Genomic DNA, 21,638 nt, shown 5'->3' with positions numbered 1-21,638 from the left:
TCAAGGCACCCAAGCCAAGTCCCTCTTGCTCCCGGCAGAATTTCTAAAGGCCGAGTCTAGTGCTTATTTACTAGGGGTTTTTTCTTCCTGTTGCTGTTTCACTTGTTATTTTTCACTCTTATTTTTTCACTTAAATCTACTTACTTATTCATTATTGGTGGAAAGAAATTGGTTGAAACTAAGGGGAGGTAACTAATTTTAAAGTGTCCACCTTTTTAAATTGTCTTAAACCAAGACACCAATACTGTGATATAATCTTTAAAGGCAGGCTACTTCTCCTCTAGAGCTCTAGATTCCATTGCACTTGTACTTCTGACATTGGTCCAACATATGATTCTTGCTTCCTTTTTAAATGGACATAGTAGCTCTTTCTATCTTAAAAATTCTATTTTGGAAAGTGATGACTTGTATCTAGGAAGACAAAGAATAATCATAAAAACAACATGGGTCACTTAAACTCTTCAGGAAGGTATGGGATTACCCAAAACCCGAAGTTCTTTGAATAATGACTGATCACGAAAGATCAGTAGACTGCACGGGATTTGAAAAATGAAAAACAGTAGCATTAAGTAAAAAAAGAACAATCATTAAACAGTAACAGTTGAGCATTTATGATAAATTATAATTAAAAAAAAAATTAGTAGGAAGTTCCATGATAGTGAATTTTGGATCAGTAATTATATATATTAGGTAAAATAATAAAGTCCTGTAGTTCATGAACATCAGACAGAAGTTGCTAGTAGCAGTCTTAGTGCATTTTCAAAGGAACATGGGGCTAGAAAGGAGCCTCTTGATCTTATTTTTTTAAATGGATCAAGGGTCAATAAATAATTAATTTCCTTCACTACAGCTTCTCTGCTCAGGTGGCCAGAAAACATTTTCTGCTTTATGGACAACTTTGCGGTTAGAACTCTATTAATTTTAAATTCTAAATAACTCCTTTTACTAGCTGCTTTCCCCATTCATTTATGGAGGGACACCTTAGATTAGATCACCCTTTGTTCTCCAGGACTAAAGAAAATCCAGGTTTAAGCCTCTTTCTTAATCCATGTTCTCCTTCTCCAAACTCCCCAGTTCAAATCAAGCTTTCCTGTCTGACCAGAATGTATGCAGCATTTTGGATGATGTTTTACCAGGACATTATACAAATGCATTGCTAATTCCTTATTCTATATTAGGAATATCTGCATTAACACATCCTAGGATCATACACTATTTTTTTCACAATCACATCTTATAGTCAGCCTTTGACTGAGGGGTGTTCAGCCAAGCTTTCCTCCATTTTAGCCATTTCTAACCAAGATCCTCACTTACCACTGAGGTTATTCTTAGCCATCTCTAAATCCAAGACTTTGCACTTTCGTTAGTGGAATCTATTTAATACCTGCCATTTGAGGTCACCTAATACATTTAAACTCCCAGGATCCTTTATGCCAACACTGCCTTTCAGCTTTGTGCCATTGGCAGATTTCTTCAACAACTTTTTTTATTTTGTTGAGAGCATTTTAAAAAGATTAAAATTAGCTCAGTCAGCAATCTAATCTTTGTTGAGTAGCCTCCCTACAGGTTAATACATAATACAGCTTAATGCCATTTCCTTTCTGACTAACTCATTAACACTTTACAGTTCTTATAATAATCCTGATATCCTTCATTTATTTAATTCCTGAAACAGAGCCACAGTCAATGCTTTCCTGAAGGTAAATGAGATCTATTACATTACTATTGTCTGGAAAATAAATCATCAGACACAGTTCTGAGGATATGGTGATGCAACCCTAATGTCAGTAAATCTAAGTGACTCCAACCTATATGCATCACATTTTTAGTTATAGAAAATAGTTTCTAAAGACAGGTGCTATCACACTAACAGACTGATGGTGGTATCAGTGACTTCTCATTTCTCCTTCTCAGCAAAAATTGACAGTTGTTATTTTGTCACATGTCACCACCACTGCCAGCTTGTTTTATTTATTTGAAGTGGCCATTTTATGATTTCCAGCCTCTCAGCCAGTTCTTCCTGAACACCTGGGTGCAAGGTCTGCTCTACCTGGTATGGATGGCATTGTTGCAGTCTGGTTTCACAGGTGTAAGTGAAATGTCCAGCTGCAGAACCAAATCACCCCTAGCTGAAGGTTATGATTTTAGATGGACTGACTCACAGGGGTTCACAGGTATGTGTCCCTTCAAAAACTGTACAATTTAGGAAAACCAGGATTCTAGCTGGTTTCCATGTAATTCTACCTCAGATATTATAAATCCCATTTCAACCTTCTGCTCCACTTTTAATTCCACAGATTAAACACTGCCTTTTCAGTGAAAATTAGGATCAAGTATTTATCCAGCTTTTGAGCCATTTGCAAGCCTAACTTTGATTTTGTCAAGCTTCTCTATCTGCTTCTTGTCCTCCAACACATAGCTAGTTTAGGTTAACATTAAAATCCATTCTGTAGATGCTGTAATCCCTCACATACTGTCAGAGAATGTAGTTCATGCTGGCAGTCCTAAAGCCTTCAAAATGTCCTATTTTCCTCCTGTTCAAGAAATAAGTTTCAGCTCCTTACTTATAGAAGACGTGACTTCCCTTTACATTCAGGTAAGTGCCTCAGTCCAACTAATTAATTAATTAGATTCCTTGCTTTACAAAAACTTGTTCTTGTAAACATAATTTGTTCTCTAATCTGTATTCTCAGAAATATATTTCTGTTTAGTGCTATCATGGAAAACCCTTTGTACATCTTTGTTTAACTGCTTTTATATTCTTTCTGAAAAGTGTTTCTACTTGACATATTAGGTGCAATTCATTTTTGCTCCTCAATCCCAACTGAAATACTGTTGGGTAGATTTTCTATGTGGAAGTAAATGCAAGGGAATACTGGGATGATAGCTTATATCTCAGCATCTTGAAACACAATTGTGACAGAAGTTCTAAAAAGTGTGCTAACACACAAGCCCATCAAGTCTTATTTCCATCTCAACCACTTTGCAAGACAGAAAAGCATGGTCATCATCATATCCATGTATATATGTCAGCTCTTTTTGATGTCACAAACAAGACCTCAGATCAGGCTGACAGTTTTCTCCCCATCTGACTGTCAATAGTAAATCCCACAATGAGCACCATGCAGTTATTTTGACTGGTATTTGATAGTACCTTTGTTTTCATAATTCTTAGCTTTATAGAAACATAGCCATTTTAGAAACAAAGGTCTTTCTTCAAGGTCTTGGCTTCATCAAGAGCTGTGAATGTTTGTACAGGCCGAGATTCCCCATAACTGCCCAAGAGGTCAGACCACAACACACTGTCTAATGTCTGCTGTGAAGCCAGCTGGATGAACAGCCTTTCTACACAAAAGAAAATTTAATCTCAATGTCCTAGCTCCCCTGACAGACTTGTCAGTTACGTATGCACATATTTTAGACAGTATTATAATTTTAAAATCAATTCTGAATTCCTTGTTCTATAGCTTGAACTATGATTTAAATCTGGGCAGAATGTAGCATGTCAGGAACATTTTACAAAAATATCCATTCTTCCTTTCACAGGTAGAAATGTTCTGTCATCCATAATGACAGGTATAGGATAGGTGACAGCAAGTTTCTTATCCATTTTTCCCATCAGCACTGTGCCAGCTATATTCATGTTCTTTAACTAGTGCTTTTGAATAAAGGAGTATATTTACTATTTTCATCCCTAAGTCTATAGCATAGTACACTATTTTTAGCCTTGCCTAATTTTATTTTGCTGAAATTTTAGTAGCACTGCAAATTCTTTAATTTATTTTCTCATTAATATCACTTAAACTCTTCTTAACTTTGAAGGAGAATTCATAACATAATTATATAATTCATATTTCCAGAAGGTGGAAGAAGTAATTATTTTACAAGTAAGATAACAGAATTAATTTAATCAGGGTCTGTGTTTTCTTCTGCTAAAAAGAGAGCAGGCACTCTCTTCAGACCAGACACACACAGTATTCAATGGTTGTGTTGCCAGACATCACCTCCTCACAAACCCACTGCTTGGAAAGTGCAGCTGGGAGATCCTGTGGGGGATTGGTCCAATGGTTCCTGTTGTAAAAAATCCTGTGCATTAAGTCATTGAGCCAAAGCTGGCTTGGTAGGCAGAACATACGGTTTTACCAAGGTTCCACATCATCTGCTGTTACATATTGGGTGCACTTATAGGATGTATACTTCTCTTCTGAACTGCAAAAATTAAATACTTGGTTCATTTAAAACTTTTACTGATTTTTTTCTCTTTATCACACTGCTGTGCAGGCAGGCAGAAAAGAGAATGTTCTAAAGATTTTTTTCTTCATTATGTTTCCTTCCAGAAGACCAACACTCCACTTTGAGGACAGCCATTCTGATGCAGATTTTACAGTCGAGTATTTACTCTACTTTAATTTAAACTTTGGAAATTAACAGTGTTCTCAGGTTTTCTGCCAACAGTAGTAAAAACAATAATAAGATCATATCCTAGATTTTAAAAAAAAAGAATCAATTGAGCAGGTTAAAAGAGGTTAAAGGTATGGGAATATAAAAGCATAAAAAATCATCTGTAAAAGCACCATTATTTTTCACAGCTGTATTTTTAAATTTAGTCTTCTTCCCTACCCTGTATTGCTTTAATTCTTCAGCATCCCTGATGTACAGGGTTGGGCACTGTGACGTTTAGCAGGTGGGGTTTTAATATCTCTTTGGGGGATTCTTTTTATATCTCCTTATATAAGTAATCTTGGCAACAGTAAAAGCATGGCATTGTCTCTTTCCCTGAAAAAAGGAACTGTCCTTCACCATTAAAGCACTGCTACTGCAGGATATACATCAGTGAAAGAAGAGGTTAGAAACCATTTAAATAGTCCACTGGGACTAGCTAATGCTTATCAGTGAAAGCAGCACTTACTGAAAAAATTATTTTTTATTTCCTTATGAAGGGGAAAAAACAATTTGGGACACTACAAGACAGCCTAGAAGTATAAAAAAAGACTGAAAACCAGCTGAAAGGATATTAGCAGAAATTATCAAATTGAAACAATAAATCTACCCTAATCCCTAGCTTTAAATGAAACAACAGATAGCTGTTGTAGTGACTATGTATGTTTCTGGGGGGGAAAAGGGGGTTTGGGGGTTGTTTGTTTTTAAATAAAGGCAGAGCAGACAAAGTATCAGGGCTGTAGAGAATGAAATGCCAAAACCATTACCATTACCATTGTGGGGTATTAAGAGACAATAGGGATTTTTAATTTAAAGTCAAGCCTGTTCAACAAAAATTGTTTTGAAGACAATATCTGTGTATGTAGAAATAAAAACCAACCTAGGAACTCAGATTCTTCAATCTGTGTGCCAGTGTCATGGAAAGCTCACGAAGGAGATTGTGTGGAATAAAGTCAAATTTGCCACCTACCCATCTGTTTGGCCAGCTACTCCTTTGGACATGGCTTTCAACCACTTGCAGAAAACTCAAGCTTATATGACAACTAAAGATTGCTACCTACAAGTGTGCTATTCACTTGGGCATGCTTGTCTGCAGGCTTGTAAACACAGATATCACAGCTGCTCAAGGAAAGGCAAGAGTGATGTCAACTAGAGCAGTGTGTGTGTATCTGTAACTGGAGACATGGGGAGAATGTGCCAATTCTAGTCAATCTGGTCCTGTAGGGAGCTTCAAACCACCTCTAGAGAGAAAAATAGAGTATAACTAAATAGACTACTAAGTCAGGCAACCCTTTGCAAAACATCTTTAGCCAAATAATTTTAAAGTACTTTGAAGAAGGAAGTGCTAAATGCAGAGACTACAGAGTAGGAAATGATAAATACATCTGTATCACCCAATGAAGTATTTTTATTATCTTGACACCATTAAGCTATTTTTATCTGCTTGTGCACAGGAACAGCTTTTGAATGTCAAGACAACCATCCTGCCAGCAATATTTATTAATTTCTCATCTGGGAAGTCTAAAAATTCATGTAATGAGGGTGGGCAGTTATCCACTGCTAAAAGATGTCCAGAGGATCCACTGTAACCTGATGGACCTCAGAAGGCTGTCAATAATATAACACATAACATAACCAGTGCTCCAGCACAGTCCTTTTCTTAACACAGAGCAAAAGTACTCAGAAATGTCTAGAGCAATTTGAGACTTCCTTTCCAAGGGAAAGGGAGTTACTTTCTTGTTGCTACTAACAGGTGACATTTTAAGATGGCTGTACTTTTAAAAAAGGGAAGTTCTTCTTTATTAAAGCACTATTGTGTCCAGCACCCTCTGAATCCTGCAGTAAGACTTCCTGTTGCTCTTGTGAAACACCTTCATTTTGTATTAAGCCATGTAATATGCACACATTATTTGTATACAGATTTTCATACTTAAAGTGATCATATTCTGCCTTACAGGGGATGGAGTTCACAAATGAGAGCCAAGTGAAGGAACATGGCTGTTGCTGATTTTGTTTTGGGGGGCTGACCTACTAGAGAGCAGCTTTGCAGAGGAGGACCAGGGAGTCTTGGTGGATGACAAATTGACTATGAGCTGGCAATGTGCCCTTGAGGCCAGGAGGACCAGTGGTGACCTGGGGTGCATCGGGAAGGGTATGGCCAGCAGGTCAAGGGAGATGATCCTGCCCCTCTGCTCGGCCCTAGTGAGGCGACATCTGGAACGCTCTGTTGAGTTCTGGGCTCCTCAGAACAAGAGAGACAAAGAGAGGGTCCAGTGGAGGGCCACAGAGATCATTTGGGGTCCAGAGCATCTCTTTTATGAGGAGAGGCTGCAGAAGCTGGGCCTGTTCAGTCTAGAGAGCACTGACAGGGGATGACATTAATGCATATAAATAGCTCAAAGCGGGTTTCGGATGGTACCAGGCTCTTCTCAGCAGTGCCCAGCGACAGAACGAGGAACAATGGCTATAAACTAAACCATTAAAAGTTTCACCTCAACGTAAGAACTTTTTCACATTGAGGATGACAGAGCACTGAACAGGCTGCCCAGAGAGATTATAGTCTCTCTCTCTCTGGAAACATTGAAACCCCACCTGTGGGGAGTTCCTGTGTGCTCTAGGTGACCCTGCCTCGTCAGGGGAGTTGGACAAGAGGATCTCCAGAGGTCCCTCCCAACCCTAAAAATTCTGTGATTTACCAACATCACATTTTACTTCATTTTTAGTCGTGTAACTACTGTTCAGCAGGTCTTGCAGCTGAAGAAGGCAATGAAGCCCTTTCACAAAGTGCTTGCCCTTCAAGACAGGCTGTTCAAAACAAAGCAAAGGAGGAGCTAGCATAAAATGTTTGGTGGATAGGAAACACTTCTGAATGGCCATCATTCAGATCATTCTCAACTATCAGCAGTCACATGTGCAAACAAGAGATTAGATGCTCTAAGTGGTTAATTCCTTGTTCTGAGGCTTTTAATGCTTTCTCTCAGGATGCATCTAGTTGAATAGATTCTTTTTTAAAAAAAAATAATGTTAGCCTTGCAAATATTGCTTCACTGTCACCATCTGCCCCAATTATGTATTTTTAATATGACAATTAATTTCAATTAGTCACGATTTAAGGGACTCTGGAATTTTCTGTAATTTTTTTTTGTTTTCCAATACTGAAACAGTTGGCTCGAAAAGCTAATTTAGGGTTCAGAGCAGGTAAGACAGGATGTGGGAGATCTTTTTTCTCAGAATTTTTTTTTGGTTTATAAGACTGCAGTATTTTGTTACACAAATTCTGTCTAAGATCCTAGAATGAGTGAAGTTCATGTATCTAAGCTAATGTATGATGAAAAGTGTAAGAACAAACATATTCTTTTATGAGTTTCCTGTCTGCTTCACATATCTCAACAAATAGGTGATGAGAAGCTGACCATGTGAAATAGTCTAAAGCCAGTCTTACCTATTAAAATTATGTACAACTGCAATTTGAGGGTATTTTACATAAAACCAGAAAAAGACTGCCAGGAAAGTCAAGGACAGATTTTTAAATCACTATTGATAATAGCTAAAAGGAACTCAAAAACATCTATTGTGATCTGCTATGCAAAGCTAAGTAGACCAAGGAAGGAATATTTTATATATATAAATACAGGAAATATAATCGTAACAAAATAACCCCAAGCCTTTTCAAGGTTTTCCTATCGCTGCTACATCTGCAATCTGAATCCTCAAATGCAAGTATTTGCTGTTGCCTATTCCAGGCCAGAAAAACTTCTGATCATGGAAAAACTCATTTTGTGACATCCCAAAAACAGTAGTTTGCTATCAAAGGTATGAGGGAAACTTTTCTGACACACCTGTGTAATATTCAGCTCTGAAGAGAGTTCACTGCACAACCATAATCAACAAGACAATTCCTCAAAAGAAAGCCCAGCACTGTGCATTTTTGCTTACCAAACTATCAACATCTATGCTTGAGTTTACTGCCCACTGCAAGGTTCCCATGATGTTCATAGCTAAAGTAAGAATAATTCCAGCTGTACCCGGTCCATCACCTGTGGAGAGAAAAACACATTCCATTTCTATGTAAATAAAAAGCCATTAGAAAACATAAAATTAGCATGTATATCTTAAAATGCATATTCATACTCTCTCCTCTTTCATTTCATGGAGAAAACATGGGTTTGTTAATCATAAAAAGGACTAAGAGCTAAATCATAGTTAAACACCTGACTAGAAACCCTAATCTTGCTTGGCAGAAGAAAAAGTTAAATCTTGATACTTAACCTGTAAACAGAATCAGGTCTCTGCAATCTTGATTTGACTTCCCTTTTTCCAACACATATGAATCTGTGAAATTACTCTTATCTAATTAAAACACCACACACAGCTAACAACTTTAAAATTCAAAATGGCTTACATTTTCATTCCTTTGACAAATAGAGGATGTTCTCCTTAGTGTTTCACAAAGATGCAGGTGTAAATTTTTTAGCTTTAATTGTCAGCTGTAACAATGGGATTTCCCAAGGATTTTCCTTTATTACTTCATACAATACAATATAAGCATTTAATATACCACACTGTTGATTTTTAACCTCACCATGTGTTAAATGGAATTGAGAATTTAAGGCAAATGCCTTTCTATGATTTCTTCATTCCTTATATAGTTTTCTTCAATAAACCTCCTCCTGCTTTTTTAATAGACATCTCATTATATAAGTAAATGTAAAAGTAAGCAATAAAAGCAACATATTCCTCATGAAAATTGATAGATTAAGAAAAGAAATTTAGCGTTTCTCCAAGGGCCTATTATAACAGTAAGGATTATAATGGTGGAAAGATGAAAAAAACATCCAGGACAACTAACACAAGAAATTATTTTCCTAAAAAACCCAAACTACTAAGGACACAGAGTAAGAAATGAGAAGGGCAGCAGAGAACATTATTTCCCATGAATGGAAGGGGAACTAGAAATCTCCTTAGTAACAAAAGTATTGTAAGTGCCTATTTTCATACAGAAGTATGTGTGGTGTCTTCTTTTGTAAGGAGAGCTAGATCTCCTTCTACAGAAAACAGAGGATAGCATTTCATAAACTATACAATATTTGATAAATTGCAAGCTCTTATTTAACTCCTTTTCAACACTAAAGTACAGCTGAGAGAAATATGAGTATTTTTAGATTTAAAAATCTCCTCCATATAATCATCAAACTCTTGTTAATCAGCAACCATAGTACTGAAACTGCATACAGATAGATCCTGCACACGAAGTTAGAGTAAAACTCGGGGAGGTAGAACCATATCCAAACATAACTAAAGCACAGTGAATAAAAAACTGTATTTGAAGTAATCTCTAGCTGAATTTTTCCACAGAAATTAATTATTAATTATTAACATTTCTGGGACATCACACTCCTACTTTTTGTTTGTTTGAGGCTGGCTACACCTGGCAAGTCATGGGCACCACTTCAAATACCAGTAAGATACAGTGTGATTTTCATTCGTATATTGTGTTTACTAGGAGTGGTGAGTCATTTTTCAGGGGATTTTGAATAGAATTTGCAAAATTTCACATACAAAAATGGGTCAGTGAGTTGGGAATTAAAGAACTAGATGAAAATTTCTCCTAATGGTGTGGACTTTAAAAGGATATTAAAACTTTTCATGTCTTAACCATTTGCAAGTGAGAGGAACATTAACTTCTATTTACTAAAAACCTTTGAGCTGCACAGGTGTGATCAACATCCAAGCTTCTCGGAACAGTAATGCAGTTTCAAATTCATGAGAAAATTTTACAGCAATTTACTATCAAGAAAATTAAAGTTTAGTCCCTTTATTTATAATTTTCTGATTAATCCCTTTAATGAGTCCTCTACAATATCAGACTGCTGGCAATAATGGTGTTATTTATATTTTAATTAAATTGTGTTTACTGTTATGACATACTTAAATCAATGACTCCAATGTATGCTAAATTCTGCAACAGTTTATTTCTTTCTGAATTTTCTAAAGCTGAGCTGTTAAAAAGAAGCAGCACACTTCCATTTCATTTTTGGGGTAGAGTTACCATACCTGTAGTTATGATAGAGATAAATGCCACAGCAACAAAAAAGACAACAAAAATAATTTCTATCCTCATCTGGAACCAGCGCAGTGTTGACAGGTAGAGGAACCAGTTTGCCGTGTGTAGGTTCAGAGCTTTGTGAAATAAGGTCTCAAAATACGGCTGCCGCCCAAAGGCTCTCAATGTCCACAGCCCTTTTAGGCTTGTGACAAGATGGGTGAAAATTGGACTCCGAGCTGTAAAGTATTTAAATTAGAACAACATAAACATGCATGAGCAAATGCCTTTGATACAATGCAAATAGCCCCCCATGCTCTACCTCACAGCAGCGTAACTACTGCCAGTGTGTAATTTACACATGTTGTCAAAGTACATGACTGAAGAAATCCTAACAAAGGATATACAACAACAGTCTTAGCAAGAATGGGTTGAAATTGCATTCAGTGTATTGGCAGGAAGGGATCACAATAATTCTTCATAATTATCACATAACTACTTGTCTCATATCTACTTGGGGAATCTCCTGGCCCTCTGTAGGATGCCACAAGAGAAAGTCTGTTCCTCCCCAGCCAAAATTAATTCCTACAGTTTTGATAACTTTGATATATGAAGCTTTCTTAGCATAGGCAGAGTACTTTAATGCTCCAGATTCAACTGCACTGACACGGTAATTTTAAGCAGATCTTGCATTACATAAAAAGTGGTGAGCCAGTGCTGGATCCCTGTGAACATCAAAGAAATTCAAATTTAGATCTGAGGAACTCCAGAATTACACTTAAGTAAAAGAGAAGAGGATCACCACTGTTTAAGATTCAGGACTGATTTGCTGATGATCTGCCAGTTTGCTGCAAAGCCAGGCAGCAGTACATGGTCTGCAAATTCACACTTCCAAATGAGGTTTTCAATTTTACTTAGAACATTTTTGTCTCTTAATGGGGGGCAGAGGAAGGAAATTTAATCAAATAACTTATTCAGAAATAAGAACTCTTTGTGATCAAGATATATCCATTGAAAATTTTTCTTACAAAGAAGAAAACTCAAAGGGTACATACCAAGTCTGACCACAATTTTGCAAGTTACATTTACTCTCAAGAAAACTGTCAAGACTTTGTTTTCAGCTGCAGTGGTGATAAAGGCCATATTTTAAAGGCCTTTTTATTGCTCTTTGGCAGCAGAGCACTCAGTATTGGCCGGATCAGAACAGCCCTGACTTTAAGGAGATATGTGTTCTGCTCCCAAAGACAATGTCATCTTGCAAGAGCAGAGGCAAAAATGAGGAGAAAGGGTGAATCACTTCTCAATTGATTTGTTGTGGATTTAAAAGTCTACCAATTTTTCTGCTCCTACCTTCAGATTCCAGTTGTTTCAGCTGTTGAGAAGTGTGGAGGAAGTATGCCCTTAACAGAATAAAGGCTGCTATCACAGGCACTGATGCCAGGAAGATGTAGGGCTCTAATATTGAGACTACTGTTATAGCGCCAATCACAATCAGTATTAACTGTAGAATGAAAGAAAAATACTATTGATATAGCAAACTTGTCATTTTATAGACTAGAGATTGGTGATGATTCTCCTTCCTATGGCAACTATGTACTGTTTCTACAAACATGAAGTGCTAACCTAAGAAGACTTGCAGCTGAGAACAAACCTCCATGAAAAGATAATGAATAACTTGGACCAGATCCATAACCTGTTGCAATAATCTGCCATCTTTTTTAATAGATGGAAGAAATGTTTTCCCTAGTACAATCAGTATTGCAGGCTTCTAAAATATGAAGCTACACAAAAACAATAGTAGCTAGGCACTCACTCTCTACTTAAAATTATAAGAACTACATTTACAATATCTGCAGCCACCTACCAAACCTACTGCTGTTGTCCCTGTCTTGTCTGGACTAGGTGTGCAAGACTGACAGGAGCTGTGTGACAGTCTCCTCCTGCAGATTCTGGGCAAAGCAGTCTTGCTGAGGATCAGAAAAAGTGAGTTTTCCTTCTTTGCTAGCTCAAGGGACTGTAACTCATATATGAAACTAACACTACTGCTCCTCCTGATCAGAACACAGGAAATAAGTTGTACAAGAACTTGTGGTATGACAAATTAGCAGTTTCAGGAGAAATAAAAAGGTGTTTAAAGGTGTCAGATGATTAAAGGAACAAAATTGTTTCAGAGTTAATCTATTTTAACCCGCTAGAGACTACTACCATTTTAAGACCTCATTCTCAATAGCTCCAGACAGATTTAGCTAAATCTGGTCTTGATCTTTACTCTGTAGGAGACTTAAGCAGGTAGACTGTTTTTGCCTCATGTCTAAATCTAAAGAAAATCAAGTATACCAATGTACATAGAATAGCAAAGTTCTTCTTTGTATGAGAGTGTTACTTCTAACACTAAACAACTGCTTCAAGCTGCAAACTTACCAGCATAAACCAACTGCAAATGGACAATTTGGACAAAATTATGAACATTTCATTGAAACATCACTGCAAATGACCAGTCAGCAAAGAAACAGATGGAAAGCAAAACTAATTTCACATTAAGAAGAAACCTGTAGTGGGTGCTTTTGCTACTACGTTCAAATAAACTCAAGGAAGGATTTAAATTCCAAGTTAGAGGTCTTTCATGAACAGGTAAGCACATTCTAAGTTTCCTACCACTTTTTATTTTTCATCAGAAATCCGAGAAACGCAGTATCAGCATCACATATGAAAAAAAAAACTACATTACAGCTGAACTAGCTAAAGGAGGAATGGCTTTGAACTGAAATAGAGCAGGTTTAGACTAGATATTAGGAATAAATTCTTTACTGTGAGGGTGGTGAAGCATTGGAACAGGTTTCCCAGAGAAGTTGTGGATGCCCCACTCCTGGAAATGTTCAAGGCCAGGTTGAAAGGGGCTCTGAGAAACCTGATCTCATGGAAAGTGTCCTTGCCTGTGCAGGGGGAGTTTGAACTAGATGATCTTTAATGTCCCTTCCAGCTAAAACAATTTTATGATCCTATGAGTTCTTTCATTATTTTCCTCACTTCTCTTAAAGAACAGTGATATGTGTGGGTTACGCTTGTGCAGGCTGTTTAGCACTGGTCTGCAGCAACTCAAGAATGGATTTGTGTTTACTCATTACTTCAAACTGCGGAAATTAGTAACACTTGTATCTCCCTCTAATTGTTAAGAAGCAAATGAGCTATTCAAGTGATATTGAGCCAAGTTATACAGTTCTCACATTACTTGAGATTAGTCACTCAGTGACTGTTATAATTCCCGTTTCTGTCATTTACTCAAATTTTGTAAAGGTCATCATGATGTCATATTGTCCTAACTGCTGGTCCCACGGTTATTTCACTAAAAAGTTGAATATTAAAATCTGTGTTATCTCATAAACTCCGAAGTAAGCCTAAAGTCTAAAGCCTAAAGAAGATTATGTTTTCTCTAAAAAGTCAGAAACAAAAATCTAAACCACAAGCCAACTGTATTGGCATACAGTTGAGAAATGGCAGTAGAGGGCTTCTGCAGCCCATTTCAGTGCCCCAGATGCTGAGCTTTCAGCCCTGGGACAGAGGCCAGATGGGGAGACATGTTCCACTGTTTCCCAGTTGGGAAAATGCAGGTGAGAGTGGAGAAAGCAACTCAGCAAGAGTTCAGGGTGGCAGTGACTGCAACAGCCAATTTGATTAAACAACAGGAGCTTAACATTTAGGGGAAAACAGTCATGATCACAGGCATAAATGTTCAGTGAGTTCACTATGAACTTTTGAGTGAGACTATATTAAACCTTAGGGACAAGCAGTAGGTGCCAGCAGCATCTCACATGGAGGATCTCCAGGAAACGAGAACTGGTTGATAGAACTGGGTTTAGCCTTTAGAGAAGGCTTAGGGGGATCTCATCACTTTATATAACTACTTACTGGTACTTATTATACTAATATAAATTATAAAAGTTTCTGTATATGAAGTTTCTTATCATTTATGTAATTAAAAATATATTCTGTTTATATAAACACTAGTAGGTATTTCTTATGGACCATATGTGCTTGAGCCAAATTCTTTTCAATGGCTGGGAAGAGGTAATGGGCACAAACTGAAATGCACAAAATTCCATTTAAACATAAGAAAAGGCACTTCTAGCATAGGGAAGGTCAAACACTGGAACACATTGCTCAGAGAACTTGGAGATATCCAAAACCCAGCTCAGCCTTGAGCAACCTCCTTTAGTTGAACTTGCTTTGAACAGAGGGGTTGGAGGGGTTCCAGGTCCACACATCCCCTCCACATTCTGTGACTCTTCAACAATCATCAGAAAGAAAAAGTCCTATTTATAATTTCTCTGTATCTTTCAGAGTAATCTGACTTTGTTAATTAGCAGAGTCCATGGAAGTCTGAATCAATAGAGGACCAGAAAAAATTGATTGTGAAGGAATGACTGTTAAAATTATTCAAGACAGTGGGTAGGTTCTTCAGCAGAAGAACCTGGAAAGACAAGGTAGCTTATAATGCATGTCTAGAAGCCTCTGCAGTTGAGACTGAGGAGAGAGAGGTGAATCTATGGGACAATAGGGTATAGTTAAACCTCTGAAAGGCATCAGAATAGAAAAGCCAAATATTGGGATTTTCCTTCCTCTTGAAAACATGAAAAACTAGTCAGTTTCTTGTAGAAAGTTCAAAATGTAGAGACAGACTAATTAACATGCTTCTGGAATAACATCCCCATGGTAGATCCAAAATATCAGAAACAAAATGGTTGTATCAGAAAGTCACACTGAAGATTATACTGTTGATTCAGAGAGTCCCAATGCCCATGTTTGCTCATTCAGCAAGTCCTCATGGCATCATCAGGACATGAAGTAAAGTCTTCTTCATGTCAACCTGCACTGGCCCTTCTGAAGCCATGAGTCAAGGTTATCAATTACTCAAAAAGATATAGGGAAAGAAACTCTGTCTTTATCAGATCATCATGTTGGTAGGGACCATAAAGCAGGCAAACTCATAGATGGAGAGTGTTTGGGTTGGTTAAATTGGGCCTGTATATCACCTCAATAATGCAGAGAGGAGCAGGAGCACCAGGGAAGATTTGCTTCTGTTTTTAAAATGTTTTGGGAACCAGTTCAATATAAGGAAAAGCTGGCATTTCCATAGACAATAAAGGAACAGAAAAGTCAAGAATATATTCAACAGAAGAGAAATAAACTAAGGGTGATGGTAGCAAACTGGGAACAGAAGAGCTTAAGGAGGGGAAGTTATGAAAGTGACTGAATGCAATCAAAGAATAGCATTAAAAACCATTAAACTTGAGCCATGATAACAGAAAGAATTAGGAATGCCCTTTATGACTTACAGTTGAATCTGGGCAGCAGCAGGGATACTTGTCCTGTAGGGGTCTGCAGGGCAAAAATATTTCTGAGCCTGAGTAGTAAGAGTGGTTTGCATAAACAGTGGAGGTAAGTACACATAGAGACTAGTACTCAAAAATGAAGCAATAAAGCTGACCTACAGGATAAGCAGCTATGTAGATACATAGATTGAAAAAAATAATATGATTTCTTTTGCAAGATGTACAGCTGAAATATGACATTGCTATAAGACAGCAAAAGTTACAACTTTTATTCTACAAACCTGAATGAAGTCAAATACTGTAAGTGGAAGTAAGTCATCCAGTACTGCTGTATCTTTTGAGAATCTGTTAAGCATACCACCTATGGATTAAGAAAAAAGTAAGTATAACATTTTACTGCCCCCCAAATCCCACATTTATTACTTTAACAAAAAGTACAACTTTTTCTGAATAGATAATATTAAGTACAAGATCTTCTCAAGTACAAGCAATTCCATTACAGTTTAGTGGAGCTACAGTTTCTGTCCCCCTGGAGAAATTTGGCTACACAACTTCTGTTTTAGCTCTTGGAAGAAAAAACCAGGAAAATATAATTATATAAAAAAAAAAAAATAAAAGGGGAAGAAACAGAGGCACAAAGCATAAGGTCAGTACCCCTTGTTCAGCAGGCCCTGTGATACACAGGTAATTTGCACATCAGCATTTGCATGGGTTTGTAACCTGTTTCTTAATTTCTGAGTAGAATTACTGTATTAAACATCATGTAACAACAAAGTAAAGAATAAAAGGGAAAATGAAGGAGAAGCCCATTGTTGTATCATCATTTAGCAGCGTCTCCTGTAACCTAGTACTTATCAATAAGAAGCATACAAGATAGGAATTTCATGTACAATGGGAGATGGAAATTGTTGCACCAGTTATATAATGAGCTTTATATCAACTCCTAAATTTGAATATGCGTACCATCATTCACATTAACTGATGTTTTATGCCATTTTAGTAGGACTATTCATAAAAAAAAGCACTATTTATCATCCACATCTGATTCCTTGTCACTCACGACATAGCTGACAATATCTTTTCTATTGCAGCTTCTGACAAAGTCTATTCTTTAGAAGTTATTCTACTTTTATTGCCCAGAACAGTTAATAGTTTATTTTATCCAATTTTCTTTTTTACAGGGTGGTATTTCAGAATCAGAATTGACAACTGAAATATGTCACACTTAAGTGCAATCAAGTTTCATTAAAGGATTCACAAATTACCTTATGTGGCAAACTTCTAACATTCCACTTGACTGAAAATGTAAATGGAAGGCAACACTGTCCTTCAACAGAATGAAAACCATTTAATTGAAATTAAATGCATAGATGAGTCAATCACCTCCCATCTCATTTACCTGCTTTCCAAGAGTTGAAGGTTGACATAGGTGCATGAAGAACTGCATGCACCATCTTTTGATGAAGAGTTTTAGACACTGTTATAAGTGTATGCACAAGGGGCAAACCTCTGAAGATTCCCATGGCAAGCAGGGTATCTGCCACACCTACATAGATGTAAATGATGTAGTAGCTGCTAGTGTCAGTGACAATCACAGGAGGTTTGTCAGAGGTGCTGTTTTCTGACTGTGTTGAATTTGCCTTCAAAGCTGTCCTGTGTGATGGAAATTAAAAATAAAGGCATTACTGGAAACTGTGTGCTTTTCCTCTTTTATTTACTAAACTAAACCAAACAGTACTCCAGTGTCCATTTGTTTTAAAACTATGCTAATGGTTAGTTATAGATATTTCCAGTTGTTTTTAAAATATTTTTATATATGTATGAAATAGAAATTATTAATTACTCTCGTAGTCACTTGCAAACCTAATGCTTATTTAATCACTGACAAACCTAACCTAATCCAGGAAAATACACCCAATTCTTTTAAACAGAAAAAATAGTTTAAGTCTTAAAAAAACTGAATTCCTATGAATGTAAAATTCTTCAGGTATACTATAAAAATCAAAGCCCTGAGTGACTTAATGTAGACAGAAATCAACATAAATCACTCTAGCTCCAGTCAGACCTACATCACCATATGCTTCTATACTCAAACATACAGACTCATTGCCGCAGGACAAAAACAGGGATTAAAAGCCACTGGCTTTTCCACTGCTCAGTATGTTTTAACCTTCAACTCCTGACCCTGTAACTACTGGGAATTCCTCATAGATGAGCAGAGGAAATTTTACAAATGGGGTCTTATAGAATCTGCTCCCTTAAAATGTTCCTATGCAAGTCTTCCCCAGCACCTCTGAATCACAGTATATTGACGATAATCAGGTCCATGCATCCCTAGAGTGACCCAGGAAAATCTTGTGTACACTGTTGTGTACTCAATAATAAGGCATAAACCATTCAACTGCCAGCACTTACAGAGGTAGCAGATACCACCTACACGAAGTATTTATTAGGTCATCCATCTATGAACTGTTTTGTTGACTATAAGATAGTGACTATCCAGAAAGAATTCTGGCAGAATTTATTCATTATTTACAGAAAAAATAATAAAAGGTATACCCCAGTTTCTCAATAAATTATCACCACAACTTACTTTTGAAGAAACCATACCCCACCAAGAGAAGCAGCTACCTGTGACCAAAGAAAATTGAGTCAGATTTTGTCTTGTCACTTTATGTAATTTTTCTCTCTCATCTTTTTTCATTGACTTTATACCTGTTTTTAGAGGGAGCATAACAAATGGGTTGAAGTCAAACTTACTTGAAGCAAAAACCTTGTAATATCTGCTTCTCTCTCCACGGAAACAATTTAGTGCATCCCACCAGGAAAGCTACATTTAGACTTGTATTACAATCATGCTCTCAAGTGCCTAAATATTCTTGTATTGTTTTTTACCATACTATTAACAAAGGTTTGCTAATGCCTTCCTACTGATAACTGTATGCCTTAACAGATTTTAAGTTTTAAAGATTAGTATTTTTAATGACCCTAGAAGAGTCTCTCGGTATCTTCAAAGGCATCTATTCAAATAAGAATGTCAAACCTTTAACATAATTATTTTTGCATTGTTGTCCTTGCTAGCTGATATCTACATTTGGTATATTCATTTGACTGATATTGCTTTGCTGCTTAGTTTTACATAATTTTCTACATAATCTATTGCAATATTTTTTAAATGTAAAATTAAACCCTTTTTATTGTGGGACGGTTCAGGGTTCAACAAGAATTTATTCTGTAATATATTCTTGTCTGTCCATCAAGACATTGGAGATCGTCATCTAGTCTATGACATTTTAGTTTGCTCTGTTCCTACCATTTTTCTAAGGGTTAACAGTTTTTACATTTTCTTCACATATATTTTTATGCCACTGGTATAGAAATGTATTGTGGCAATACCCCAACACATAACTGAAGTCTTCTCTTTGGGAGCCACTAACTTTTGCAGGTCTTACAGTAAATAACTCAAGAGCAGCCGTGGTCCTGAATTTAAGTATTTGTAAGAATCAGGCCTCTTTCACAATAATGTTTTTAAATCTCCCAACAGAATTCTGTTCTCATCTTGACTCCTCACAACAGAGGAATTTTTTCAGCCATGAAGATGATGGTAATATTGTCACAGAATAGTTTCACAAATCCTTTCTCTGTGTTTCCTTCTAAAACTGCTCTTCCTGCAGTTCAGTGGCCCTAGTCTTTGGGTATTATATCCATGAGACAGTTCTGAGCTGGTTAAGTAAGCTACACAACATAAACCTTGCAAACCTAGGAAACAGGCATTTTTGGTCCTATTTATGGTGACCTGTGTGGACTCACTTTGGCATCTCCAGAACTTCCACAGTAGTCCCAGCCAGATCTGAAGGGTGTAAAAACACCACTTTCAATTTACTTGGATGTTCATCACTATTCTCTCTTCATTGTCTCAGGTTGGAAGGGTATAAACTGTTAGCACAGGACACATAAATACTTGGTATGGTATTTCAGAGATTTACTCAACACCGGGCTGCAGTTGGATATCTTCCAGCCCATTCATCTACCAAGAGGCTTTTACTTCAACAATAGTCACACTGGAAAGTTTAAATTGTATGGAAACATACTTTCTCAAAAGTGGGGTTTTTTTTTCAATTAGAAGATGAGGCTTCTGAACTGTTTAAAAAAGGTTTAGTCTAAAATAAAAGCAAAAATGTGTAATCAGCATTAGAAATATATGTTGACTATACAGGGATAAATCTGATATACCTTAAAATTAAAATTTCCTTTGCCTCTAGAACCCATGTTCAGCTTCGCTGTTGTTTACATAGCCATTTTCCACTACCATTAAAATAAAACTTACATGATAAGAAGAGAAATACATCTAAATACTCTCTTGCTTCTGGAGTTGGTTTAAAAATTTGGGATGTTAAACTAGATCTAAGCTCCAAGATTTATTCCTGGTACAAGAGAACTAACTTATATCACCTGCAATATAACATTAGTGTAAATTTAGAATACCATCAGTCACATCTTTCTCCAGCTATGATGATACTTAATGTTTGAATTTCACTGCAGAACTGCTAAAAACCCTTTGCTGATAATCTGCCAGAAACCAGTCCTATATTCCTAATGGATTCTTCTCTTCATTCAGTTCATGTTGAAAAACACCGAGAGAAATTGGCGCCATATTTTATAAGCTGACATACGAATACAACCTCATTGATTTCCCACTATGAAACATATTCCTTCCCTTTGGAAAATACTTGGCTTAGGATATTTACTGTAGAAGAGAACATTAAGAGGTTCTGTATGCTAAAATTCTTTCCTAAATTCAGAAACAAGACAAAAAAGCAGGCAATTTCTGGTATATGAAAAGCAGTCAAATGTCCACAAACAGACAGATGTTCTTCAGTACTTGTTCCAGTGTTTTACACCATCCTTGGAAAATGTCTTCTCTGCATGCTGCAGGAACACCCCTTCCATCTTTAACTGCACCACAGGCATTCAGCACTGTGCCTTACTTACCACTCTTCTTTCGCCAGGAGCAAACCTACTAACTCATTTTTCAAAGCAATTTTCCAGAATTTATGTATGTGCTCATAAAAAAAAAATAAATTATGGCAATTATTGTTGTTAACTCCCCAAGGCTCTGCAAAGATAATTTTTAATGAAAAATGGAAGATTATTCACCTGTGAACAAGAGACTTGCGTAGGGCAATAATTCTTATTTATGGTACCACATAGCAGAAAATAACCTGGATAATTTGAGAAGATGGGTCTTCTGCTACTCTGCACTAACCACTAACTTTGGTGCAGAAATGCTCATCTAAACAGTAGAAAAGTCACTGCAATTTTATTTGGCAGTAGTTGTCAATAAGCAATACATGCAAGAGCTTGTCTTGATGCTTTATGCATTTTCACAAAGAACAGTTTGAACAAACATCATTTGTTGCAACACAACACCAAGCACCAAGCATTCTTACCTCAACTAAGAAGACAGTCACACATAAAATCAGAACAAAAATCAAGTTTTTGTGGATAGTAACGTATCTGAAATAGGTATTCCATGTAGTCACAGTACCCATGCTTTCAGTATCATCACTGAAGCACTCCTGTCAAAAAATCAGTAAAATAAGAGTAAGAATGCTAATAATATCTCTGTATGAGCATTTCTGACACAAGAATGCTATATAACTCACGGCAAGTAATTGAGCTGAAGCATTAAATTGGCTGATAATGGCTAGAGAGGAAGGTACTGACTGGTTGAGTCACCTTTGCTATGAAAATACAATCAAGAGATTATTTGAAATTTTCAGATAACAATGAGAGAAGCTGAGATTTGTCCAGCATTACCAGAT

The 21,638-nt window shown here is 36.7% G+C and overlaps 1 protein-coding gene across 1 annotated transcript in view; it reads right to left on the bottom strand.

The window, feature by feature from the left end:
- Nucleotides 1-21,638, bottom strand: part of LOC131573836 (cystic fibrosis transmembrane conductance regulator-like) — an 88,311-nt gene that overhangs the window by 17,123 nt on the left and 49,550 nt on the right. The window contains exons 15-21 of the mRNA XM_058828120.1: nt 21,264-21,392; nt 18,407-18,444; nt 17,213-17,466; nt 16,095-16,174; nt 11,834-11,984; nt 10,495-10,722; nt 8,377-8,477 (exon numbers count right to left, since the gene is read on the bottom strand). Coding sequence (XP_058684103.1) covers nt 8,377-8,477; nt 10,495-10,722; nt 11,834-11,984; nt 16,095-16,174; nt 17,213-17,466; nt 18,407-18,444; nt 21,264-21,392 — 981 coding nt within the window. The remainder of the gene's footprint in view (nt 1-8,376; nt 8,478-10,494; nt 10,723-11,833; nt 11,985-16,094; nt 16,175-17,212; nt 17,467-18,406; nt 18,445-21,263; nt 21,393-21,638) is intronic.

The sequence above is a fragment of the Poecile atricapillus genome, chromosome Z (genome assembly GCF_030490865.1).
Source record: "Poecile atricapillus isolate bPoeAtr1 chromosome Z, bPoeAtr1.hap1, whole genome shotgun sequence".
Lineage (NCBI taxonomy): Eukaryota > Metazoa > Chordata > Aves > Passeriformes > Paridae > Poecile > Poecile atricapillus.
Note: the sequence above shows the minus strand (reverse complement) of the source record. Positions and strands in the feature narration are given on the sequence as shown.